The sequence below is a fragment of the Meles meles genome, chromosome 15 (genome assembly GCF_922984935.1).
Source record: "Meles meles chromosome 15, mMelMel3.1 paternal haplotype, whole genome shotgun sequence".
In the NCBI taxonomy this organism is placed as follows: Eukaryota; Metazoa; Chordata; class Mammalia; order Carnivora; family Mustelidae; genus Meles; species Meles meles.
Window position 1 is genome coordinate 61,797,609 of NC_060080.1, and position 12,255 is coordinate 61,809,863.

Consider the following 12,255-nt stretch of genomic DNA (forward strand, 5'->3'; position numbering starts at 1 on the left):
TTGAAAGGTGTACTTTATTTTTACTGCACCTTATGTGAATGTAGATAATATTTCCATGTTGATCCACATTGATTTTTCCAGGAGTGCAAGGAATTCTTCTTTCTGTTTCTTTTGTTAAAAGTTTCTTACACAAACAGCATCTATAACACAAAGAAGACACAAAAACAAACAAGAAGAACATTTAAAATGAGGTAAAATTAAACAATTTAGCTGCATTGTATAGAATACCAAAGAAAACACATCACTATACCTGTATAACGTCGATGCATTATTCCGAGAATCCGGGTTCAAGTACTCAGGATCAAAAAGTCTCTCAATCTTCTTACAAAAAAGTTTACTATTAACAACAAATGACCAACAAATTAATTTTCTATTATTTACATTATTAAAGTTACTTGCTAGTGATGAAAATAAACACTGACCTATCTGCATATGTAGAAAATAAAACTAGTAAATCCTTGGAGAGACTCTCTTCAGGAATTTATGAAATATAGTGTTCTAAGTAAGTAAACCTACTAATGATAAATGCTTAATCAAGAATATATTTTGACAAGAATATTTGATATTGAGGAACTTGAAAACTTAAGGGCCTACTAACAACTTGGTATACGATTTTGGCAACAACTTAACCTCTGTGAACCTTGTTTTCTCATCTATAAAATGGGGCTAATAATTCTAAACTCACAAGGTTTTATGAGGGTTAAATGAATACTGTTTGCAAAGAGTGCCAGACATAGCATTAAGCATCTGACATATGTTTATAAAAACTTTACAATTCTGTATAATGTGACTAAATTTTAAGTCTTATGTTATTAACTCCAACTGTATATCCTGAGGCCAGATCTGGATTTAGGATATTAACCCCATTTTCAAGTATTTAGGTCTCAGAATTTAGATTACTACATACCAAAAAAGTATTATAAAGCCATTGTAATTGAGATAGTGTACTACTGATATAAGTAGAGACAAAGAAATCAACAAAACTGGACAGCTCTATGCAAAAGAATGAAACTGGATCATTTTCTCACACCATATACAAAAAAAACTCAGAACAGATTAAAAACCTAAATGTGAGACCTGATACCATAAAACTTATAGAAGAAAGCATAGGTAGTATAATTTCTTTGACGTTGACCTTTGCAACTTTCTCATAGCTATGTCCCCTTAGGCAAGGGAAACAAAAGCAAAAATAAACAATTGATACTACATCAAAATATAAAGTTTTTGCACAGCAAGGAAATCATTAACAAAACAAAAAGGCAACCTAGTGAATGGGAGAAGATATTAACGAATGATATATCCAATACAGAGTTAATATCCAAAATATATAAAAAACTTAAAAATTTAATACCAAAAAAACTGTGTCCATGCTCCTGAATAAACATTTTTTCCAAGGAGACATACAGATGGCCAACAGACATATGAAAAGATGCTAAATATCACCAATCATCAGGGAAATCAAAATCAAATCAAAACCACAATGAGATATCACCTTACAAGTGACAGAATGGTTAGAATAAAAAAGACAAGAAATAACAAGTGACAGCAAGGATGTGAAGAAAAAGGAACTCCTGTGCACTGTTGGTGGGAATGGAAACTGGTCCAGCCACTGAGGAAAACAGATGAGGTTCCTCAAAAGATTGAAAGTAGAACCACTATATGATCCAGTAATTCCCCTAATTTGAAAACATACATGCACCCCTATGTTTATTATAATATTATTTACAATACCCAAGATATGGAAGCAACCCAGGTGTGCATCCATAGATGAATGGATAAAAAAGATATGGTATATGTATATACATAATGGGATATTACTTAGCCATAAAAAGGATGAGATCTTGCCATTTCTGACAACATGGAAGGACCCCAGAGGGCATTATGCTAAGTGAAAAAGAGAAAAACAAATACCATCTGATTTCACTTTTATGTGGAATCTAAAAGACAAATGAAAAAACAAACAAACAGAGAACAAACTGATGGCTGCCAGAGGGGAGGGAGATAGGGGAATGGACAAAATGGGTGAAGGACTGTGTAAAATACAGGTTTCCAGTTAGGGAATGAGGGAGTCATGGGATTAAAGGCACAGCACAGGGAATATAGTCAAAGGTTTTGTAAGTGCATTGTAGGGTGACAGATAGTAGCTACTTTTGTGGGGAGCATAGCTTAATGCATAGAGTTGTCAAATCACTATGTTGTACACCTGAAACGAATATAACATTGTGTGATAACTATATTTCAATTTAAAAAAAGAAGAAAAAGTCAACAGAACAAAATGGAGAGTTCTGAAACACATCTTCCATATACAGTCACCTGATTTATAGCAAATATGCCACTGCAATTCAGTGGAGAAAGAATGACCTTGCAAAAATATCTCACCCAGGGATGCCTGGGTGGCTCAGTTGGTTAAGCCGCTGCCTTCCGCTCAGGTCATGATCCCAGGGTCCTGGGATCAAGTCCCACATTGGGCTCCTTGCTCAGTGGGAGCCTGCTCCTCTCTCTGCCTCTGCCTGCTTGTGTTCTCCCTCTCTCTCTCTATGACAAATAAATAAATCTTAAAAAAAAAAAAAAATCTCACCCAGTTCCATGGCTTCAAATCTATTTACTCACATTTCTATTTTAAGCTCTAACCTCTGACCTAAGTTTCAGACTTATACACCTATCTATGCTATCCTACCTTGATGTCCCAAAAGTATATTAAATATATCAAATACTCTTAATAAGACCTAAACTCATCTCCTGATTCCCCTCACCTCAATCTCTCCTCTATTAATAGCACTATAATCCACTTAATTGCTCCTTAAACCTCAATCTAGTAACTATCCTAGGATACACTCTCTCTCCACATTATTCCATCTGAAATCTGTCAGATCTAATAACACACTCTGAATCCATCTACTTCTTACCAGCTCCTACTCTAGTCCAAACCCTTTCATCTCTCACCAGACTACTGCACTAGCCTCTTCATAGCTTTCTTGCTTCTTACATCCTTATAGTCTATTGTCCCCAGAGCAACGAGGATGATCTCTTAAAAACAAATCAGATCATGCCATTCCTCTGCTCTCACTGACATTTAGAATAAAATGTACCCTCTTTCCAAGACTTAATGAATAGCTAAATGATATGACCACTGCTGACCTCATCTCATACTATTCTTCCTCTTTATAATGAGGCCTATCTTAATGTTTTTTTAAAGATTTTATTTATTTGACAGAGATCACAGGTAGGCAGAGAGGAAGGTGGGGGAGAGGGGGACAGGGTGGTGGTGAAGCAGGCTCAAACCGAGCAGAGAACCTGATGTGGGGCTCAATCCCAGGACCCGGGGACCATGACCTGAGCCAAAGGCAGAGGCTTTAACCCACTGAGCCACCCAGGAGCCCCCTATCTTAATATTTTTTAGAAGATTTTATTTATCCATTTGAGAGAGAGAGAGAGCACAGGCGGGGAGTGGGATGGGGGTGGAAGCAGGCTCCCTGCTGAGCAAGAAGCCAGATGTGGGACTCAGCCAAAGGCAGCCACTTAACCGACTAAGCCACCCATGCACATTTAATAATTTTTAACAAATTCACTAACACAATACGTTCATATGTACATTATACAAAATAATTTAAGTACTAATTTTTATCTAGAGCCATTGGCTCTGGATAAATTTTATTTCATTTGAAATAAACTAGAAATATTTCTAAAAACATTCTAAAAATAGAATATTTCACTAAAATGAAATGGAAGTATATTTCTTCTAACAGGAATACTTGGTCAAAAATTAAATTAAAAAAATTACCTTCTAAATTTATCTTTCTTGTCTTTTAAATCATCAACTTCATTGTGTGTGAACAGATCAGCTATACGTGTAAGTAGATTTGCATTAATACAGTTCATGTTGCATGGGGTAGCTACTATGGCATTCATATTTTTGTGGCAATACTGAATACATTGTTCAACCTAAAAAAACAAACAACGGGAAAATAATGTTGAAAAGAGTAGCATGAGGATGATGTCATGTCAATACCTTTCAAAGACAAAATTCATTAAAAGCTTGATCCGTGGACTGCTAGGTGCTAACTGGATTTTGCCTATCTGGGTTAATCTATACTGTTGCAAGATGAGCCAGCAGGCCATATTTGTACAAATATATACAGAGCTAGGAAAATAACTTTCAACTTTCCTAGCATACTCTAAATAATAATGCAATGAGCATCTTTCATAATTGTGGCAGGTATAAATCTTAGTCCACAAACTCCTGTATATAAGATGTGACTTTCTATAACTACACTTAATGGCAATATTAAGCCTCTACTTCTTTGAGTGGCTAAAACATAATTTTAGTCACTTCAGGGTTTTCTCAGTTGTGTTGTGCTTGCTTTCTGACTTTATTCCCTTTCTCCAACCTGAGGTATACTTACTTTCTTTTTGAGGTGGATTTAGGTTTTGGGGAAAAGTAATGCTGGCTAATCATGTATTTTCCAAATATTTTGTTTATGGCATAAAAATTATGCTTTAGGGCTTAGATCTCAAAACTCAAAGATTAAGGACTCTTTTAATTTCTACTTTTTCTGTAACCCCACTCTGAAGCAATTAATACTAACAACTAAATGGGGAACGACTAAGGAGTAGGAAGAATACAGAGAACTAATAAAACTCCAAATAATCAAATAAACAAATTTCATATCTGTTAATATAGCAAAGGAGTACTCTGCCTTAACACAAACATATATAAACATGTGAATGCTTAAGAAATTTATTAAATAAAAAATATATTAGTGTTAGTGCATGTATATATTACACTTTACATTTTATCAACTACTCTTAAATGATAAACATTAGCATCTGGTTTACACATATATGGTTATACTAATAGTAGGGCATTTGTTTTTAATTCACTGAATTGTAAATGAAAGACACAAATAAGTAAAACTTGCTTAAAGAAATTACTTAGTGAAACAAATATATTCTAATTAATTTTCATTTAATTAAGTTTTAGAGCAAAATTCCTCTTGAGTCAAAGCTAATTCTTCTCAGTTTCATCTAATACAATAGTAAACTATTCCTTAAAGATAAATTGTTTGCTTTATAGGCATAATGTATTAATGGTACATAGTAGTCTCACCCTGTCCCCAAAGAACAAGAGCAGTTTATTCTAAAGGAATTGTAAACAGAGAGAGTTAGGGGTCCCTAGAATAAGAAAGACAGACAAAGCTTTTGACACAGAGAAGCCATTTCAGGCCCCGAGCTATTTTCTGTGATCTGTGCCCTACCTCCTAGGACTTAACAGAATTTCAAAGAAATACAAAAACCTCAGTAGTTACGAATTTTAAGGGAATCAATGGAATGAAAAAACTTAACAGTCTCCATCAGGCCTGGAGATAACAAATTTGTGGTAAAAATTCCCAGTACTGTTTCCAAAGTAAACAAGGCTGAGGATTCCTCCAGCTTATGCCCATATCCCTTCCCCCTCTTCCAGTTACCTCTGTTTCATTATAATACTAAAGTCTCCACACTAGGAAGAGCACAAGCTTCATTACTTAGCAAAGGACGCTTGTACCTTATGCCCCTCCTCTACCTGCAGTGAGAGCTCGCCTTTATGAATATTCATCCTAAACCCTAAATAAAAGGAACTGCTCCCGGCTGCTTGGGAGTGATGGCTTTGGTTTTAGAAGTTATTCCCTGTGATCTCCGTATTCGCTGCAAATGGTTTCCTTTGTGTGACAACTCCACCTCATGTAGTCTCTGTACCTCACCAAGGAGCAAACCCCTATTAGTTCAGTTACGAAATCACTCTTCAATTAACAACTATTTTAGTAAGATGTCTTAAAAATTCCTAAACCCTGGAAGGAAAAATCAAGTTGTATGTCAAATTAAACATAGGTGAATAAAAAAGAGTGTTGGGTTTTGTTTTTTTTTTAAAACAGAGGGAGAGATGGCGGAGGGAGAAAGAATTTTAACCAGGCTCCATGCCCAAAGGGGAGCCCAACGCAAGGTTCAGTCTCAGAACCCTGAGATCATAACCTGAGCCAAAATCAAGAGTCAATACTTGACTGACTGAGCCACCCAGGCACCCCCAAAAGAGCTTGGATCTTTTATTAATACTTACCAACGAATCCATTTTCAAAAACTCTGAAGAAATAAGAATTGAAATGACATTTCCTGGCTCTAAAAAAAAAGAAAAAAAGTAAATTCTCCTTTTGATTTGTACCTCAACCTCCTCAGAACAGGCTCCTTCTCACCTTAACAGAGGGTGTTACATTAAAAGAGCAATTTATTATAATCTTACTACATCATAAAGCTTAGATACATGCAAGAAAGAAAATGCAGTGTTAAAACATACAGTATAGAAAAAGCACACAGTAAATCTGCCCTGGAATTAGATTCATATTGATGATGGAACAGAAGGCTGGCTGAGGACAAAGCAAAAGCTGACACCCTGCAACAACACCCCCCCCCCACATCTGTGACATTCTTTAGGAATCTCCCACCCATCTTAATGTTAATACCTTGCTAGAGGGCAAAACGACCTTGGCAAAGGCAAGGCCTCTGGTATCCGGTATCTTGCAGGTCCTCTTTAGCATATGAAAGCTCTTTTGAAACCCCCCTTTTCCTTACTTCCCCCAACCCCATGGTACATAACCTGCCATTCCTCACAACCCCAGGGCAGCAGCTCTTTCTGCCCACGGGTCCTGATCCCGTGCTTTAATAAACCACTATTTTGCACCAAAGATGTCTCAAGAATTCTTTCTTGGTCACTGTCCCCAGACCTCACTCCATTGAACCTCACCTAGATTCTAGAACTTCATCAATATCAAGTAAAAAGACTCCAGCTAAAGACATGACACATGCAAACTTTTCTCCTTAACTAAATCAGAGAAAAAGATAATTAAAATTGAGACCAATTCATCACATAAAAAAATCGTGAGAAAATCTTCTAAATGATTAATGAAGGCACTTGTTATTAGTGAAGTTACTTCAAAAGCAGTATAATGCTTGTTATGAACAAATACTTAATTAAGATTCTGAAAGATAATATAAAACTTATTATTGCAGAAGTGCTAAGGTTACTTCCTAAAGGCAGGCTGAGGCGCGCGTTGAGAGGCATAACCAGGGAAAGGGGAATGCCAGCTGACACTATTATTTTCGTAAACTCAAGTCATCTCCTATGAGGTATATTTAAGAAAAGAAAAAAAAAACTAGGATTTTTTTGCATTATATATTAAGACAATCCTTCTAAATAAAGGACTATACAGACAACGATTAAAATAAGTAATCTTAATCTTTGTTTAAATATTACTTCTAGGTTAAAGGCTCTCAAATAGCAATGGTGAAGGGAGGAGGGAGTTAGTGAAAAATCCCTCAGGGAAGTATAATTCCAGCTAAGACCCACTGTTTGCATTATCAGAGATTTAATTAAGCATTTTGGTGGTTTTCCTGGTTAGAATAAAGACTGTTTTTATTTATTTTAAAAAAATATTATTTATTTATTTATTTAAGTGTGTGTATGCACATGCAAGTAGGAGAGGCAGAGGGACAGAGAGAGAGAGAGATTCTCAAGAGGAGTCCTCCCTGAGGGCTGGGCCCAACGTGGGACTCAATCTCAGCTCTGATATGTCCTGAGCTGAAATCAGGAGTCAGATGCTTAACCAACTGAGCCGCCCAGGTGCCCCTAAAGATTGCTTTTATAAAAGTTTATGTTTGTAGCCACTGATTACAGAGTGACTGCTTTCGCTCCACTTCTTTTAACTTTACTATATGCATTAATATGTATGCTAGATCAAACAATATTTTTTTCTCCCTGCATAACTTGATTTTTTATTTCACATATACATATCATATCTGGGTGATTTGGAATCTCTGGACTCTGGCTGAAAATTTTTATTTGGCATAATTTTTATTTAAGAGCCACTAGAAACTTTTTTCCATTAATTTGGTCACTAAAATGTAATAAATTAGAAATTTCTTCAGAAAATTTTTATATTGTCACTATAGATTTATTTACTAACAAGATTAAAAAAAATTTTAGTACTGCTATAAATAGTACACTCTACACATGGAAAGACTTTATTTAACCATGTGTGTGATTTCCTATACAAGTCCATACCCAACTAAAGATTACTTAGTAATTATTCTTCCTTTCATCTAGAATATGGTTCTCGAACTTTTTTTTTAATTGATTTATTTGACAGAGATCACAAGTAGGCAGAGAGAGAGGAAGGGAAGCAGGCTCCCTGCTGAGCAGAGAGCCCGATGCGGGGCTCCATCCCAGTACCCTGGGAACATGACCTGAGCCGAAAGCAGAGGCGTTAACCCACTGAGCTACCCAGGCGCTCCCCGGTTCTCAAACTTTTGATCTTAAGACCCTTTTTTGATTAGATAGGTTATATCTATCAGTATTGATACTGATCATTTATTTATCATAAGTTATTTATATATTTATTTATAATTTATTTATGATAATGATAATTTATCATAAATTAAAAGAGGTAAAATTTTAAAATATTTCTTAATTCCTTTTAAAAGAATAATTGACTCAATACATAGTAACATTTTATGAAAAATAACTACATTTTCCAAAATATAAATTAGCCAGAAGAGTAACACTGACATTTTTTGCAAATTTCTTCAATGCTTGACTTAATAGAAGGCAGCTGGATTCTGTTTGTTTCTATATTCAATCTGTGGGTAGTCTTCTCTGCTGTTACATCAAAACTCAACAACTGGTAGTTTTAAAGGTTAGTTGCAAAGGAATCTGAAGTCATAATCAATGGACTCTTCCGGTTCTGTTATCTCAAAGTCAAATGACTTATCTTGCACTGTGAGTGGATCTTTAACCCAGGTATGATTTTAACAACACACATTGGTCATTTGGAAAATTTTGGTTCACTTGAGTTATGTGGACCTTCCAAATGTTGAAACATTTCATTGTACAATATATATTTTAAAAATCACATTTGTTAGAATTACCACCAGTCTCATCAGAAAAGTCTGTAAATATGGAGACTGTCAAGCACATGGAAGCAGATACAAGTTTTCCACACTCCAATTCTCACTTGAAACCCCGAATTTTATTATTGACAATGGATACCGTCAGTTGTTTCCTTTAGTTGATCAACTCCCTCAATTCATCTTCAAGAAAATATCTGCCAAATGCCTGTCTGAATAACCATAGTTTGCCCATCATTCTTTCGAGGAAAAATGGTTTTCTCCTTTTAAAAAGCCACTAGTTTAGCTTGCAACTCAAACAACTGCACAAGTGCTTTTCCTCCAGACGACCATCACACTTCAGTGTAGAGCACGAGTGCACCTCCTGTGTCCTCACACAGAACATAAAAAAGATGCAAACTCAAGGGTCGAGAGTTAATAAAATTAATAATTTTCACTGGTTTATCAAGGATATTCTTTTTTTTTTTTTTTTTTTTAACATTTTATTTATGTATTTGACAGAGAGAGCACAAGCAGAGGGAGCAGCAGGCAAAGGGAGAGAGAGAAGCAGGCTACCAGCTGAGCAAGGAGCCCAGTGTGGGACTCATCCCAGGACCCTGGGACCACGACCTAAGCTGAAGGCAGCGGCTCAACCAACTGAGCCAGCCAGGCGCCCCGAGGAAAGATATATTTGTGTGTACAAAGTGTTATGTGTAGGCAATGGAAAGAAGGGAACACATAAAAGGAAAGAAGACTATAGCTTTTTCTCCATGCTAATATCAAAGACTTATGCTCTGTGGAAGAAAAGAAGATCCCATTCAATGGAAGAAGGAAGGCAAAAATTTGGTATATAGAGATTATATGATTGTGTACTTGGAGATATAAACTCAAATGAAAACTATTAATAACAATAAGAGAATGGCATAATTTGGGTACAAAATCAGTACACAAAAATTAGTGTTTCAGGGGGGCATTAAAGAAAAAAAATAGTGTTTCCATATACAAAGAATCAGGTAGAAAATATAATAGAAATAAAAATATCCCATATATAGGGGCACCTGGGTGGCTCAGTGGGTTAAAGCCTCTGCCTTCGGCTCGGGTCATGATCCCAGGATGCTGGGATCGAGTCCCACATCGGGCTCTCTGCTCCGCAGGGAGCCTGCTTCCTCCTCTCTCTCTGCCTGCCTCTCTGCCTAGTTGTGATTTCTGTCAAATAAATAAAATATTAAAAAAAAAAATCCCATATATAATAGCACCAAGAAGGAATACTAACTAGGAATAAATTAACAAGAAACGTTCACTTTCTTCTATAGGCCACTGGAGTACATAAAAGAAAACTTAAATCCCTGTTTGTAGATAAGAAGGCTCAATATAATAAAGATGTCAAATCTCTCTAATTTAAATTATAACATTAATGTAATCCTAATAAAACTTCCAAATGTATTTGAGAGGTACTTGAGTATTAGAAAGTTGATTTTTTCTCTTTTCAAGTTTTTATTTAAATCCTAGTTAGCTGACATACTGTGCAATATTGGTTTCAGGAGCAGAATTCAGGGGCACGTGTATGGCTCACTCAGTCAAGCATCCATTTCTTGGTTTTGGCTCAGGTCAGATCTCAGGGTCCCAGGATCTACCCCAGCGTTCCACTCTGCACTCAGTGGAGAGTCTTCTTGAGGATTCTCTTCCTCTCCCTCTGCCCCTCTTCCTACTCATGGGCTCTCTCTTTCTAAAACAAATTTTAAAATCTTAAGAAAGGAATAAAATTCAGTGATTCGGTGCTTACATACAACACCCAGTGCCCATCATAACAAGTGCCCTCCTAACCCATCACCCATCTAGCCCATCCACCACCCACATCCCTCCATCAACCCTGTTTCTTCTCTATTTTAATAGTCTCTTATGGCTTGTTTCCCTCTTTTTTTTTTCCCCTCTCCCATATGTTCATCTTTTTTGTTTCTTAAATTCCCCCATAGGAGTCAAAATCATATGGTATTTGTCTTTTTCTGACTGACTTATTTTGCTTAGCATAAGACATCCTAGTTCCATCCATATCATTGCAAATGGCAAGATTTCATTCCTTTAATGGCTGAGTAATATTCCATTGTGTGTGTGTATATATATATATGTATACATATATATATATATACACCACATCTTCTTTATCCATTCATCAGTTGATGGACATCTGTGCTCTCTCCATGGTTTGACTATTGTTGGTAATGCTGCTTTAAACATTGTGGTGCATGTACCCTTTTTAAACTGTATTTTTCATCCTTCGGGTAAATACCCAGTAGCGCAGTTACTGGATTATAGAGTAGTTCCTATTTTTAACTTTTTGAGGAAACTCCATACTGTTTTTCAGAGTGGCTGCACCAGTTTGCATTCCCATATCAAGGATACTCTTTAAGTGAGAATGAAGCTTTTCTTTCATGTTTTTCCTTTTTAACTATGAGCACGTGGTAGTGAGGAATACAGTGATTACTAGCACAGTTTTGGTATCCCTGCCCTGATGCGTGCTAAAGCTCCCAGAGTTTTCTCCATTACTTCTGTACCATCTGAACAAAGGTAAACACAGAGAAAAAGTAACAGTTTAGTATTATAATGCAAATCGTCTTGCCCTTGTGAATCCTCTAAAAAATCTCTAGGATTCCAGAAGTCCATGAACCATACAGTGAGAACTGCTGATCTAGAGACCTGTCCACTTGCCATCCCTTCATTATAATCTACTAAAAAAGGATGTGGTATCGGTTTCTTAAAAGGTGGTTACTAATCTGAGCATAAATACTAATGTCCAAATAATTTTCCACATTGCATATTTGGCCTGAAGCAACTACTAGGTGTCACATAAATTTCACCACAAAATAAGCAATAGATTGTCTTTTACCTAAAGTGGGCATCTCACAATCTTTATTCTCCTTAGTGTTCCTTTTAACATACTTTATCAACCAGTTGAAAATGTGAACGTCACAATGTACTGAAATGTCCACCTCTTCCCAGCGCTGCGCATCCATAGATAAATATTCAGCAAAGTACTTCATTTCTGATATCAAAAGATCTCGTGGGCAAATAAAATCTTCTTTCAAGTTTTTTGCTTCATCACATACATGGATCACCATGTTTGGCCTTCATAAAAAATGTTACACAGAAATGAAATTATTAGAGTTCTAGAAAAGGAGCTAAGAACACTGACATTTATTGGAAGTACGAGAATAAGACGTTTTTGGAAGTTCTGACCATAAATCAATTTTATAGGGTTTGACATTCAGAATTTTTCATTAAGAGTGTTGCTAATCTGATCTATGTCTTAGGTTTTTGACTCATTTTAGTTAAGCTAGTGACCTTAAG

At 36.0% G+C, this 12,255-nt stretch overlaps 1 protein-coding gene across 5 annotated transcripts in view; it reads right to left on the reverse strand.

Annotated features, from left to right (window-relative positions):
- SANBR (SANT and BTB domain regulator of CSR) overlaps positions 1 to 12,255 on the reverse strand; it is a 54,029-nt gene that overhangs the window by 31,860 nt on the left and 9,914 nt on the right. For all 5 annotated transcript variants that reach the window (XR_006815164.1, XM_045979974.1, XM_045979975.1 and 2 more), the window contains 5 exons: positions 11,795 to 12,033; positions 6,092 to 6,150; positions 3,782 to 3,942; positions 251 to 337; positions 30 to 140 (listed from right to left, as the gene is read on the reverse strand). Coding sequence is in view for 4 of the 5 variants with exons in the window: in XM_045979974.1 (XP_045835930.1) it covers positions 30 to 140; positions 251 to 337; positions 3,782 to 3,942; positions 6,092 to 6,150; positions 11,795 to 12,033 (657 nt within the window). In the remaining variant the exon portion in view is untranslated. The remainder of the gene's footprint in view (positions 1 to 29; positions 141 to 250; positions 338 to 3,781; positions 3,943 to 6,091; positions 6,151 to 11,794; positions 12,034 to 12,255) is intronic.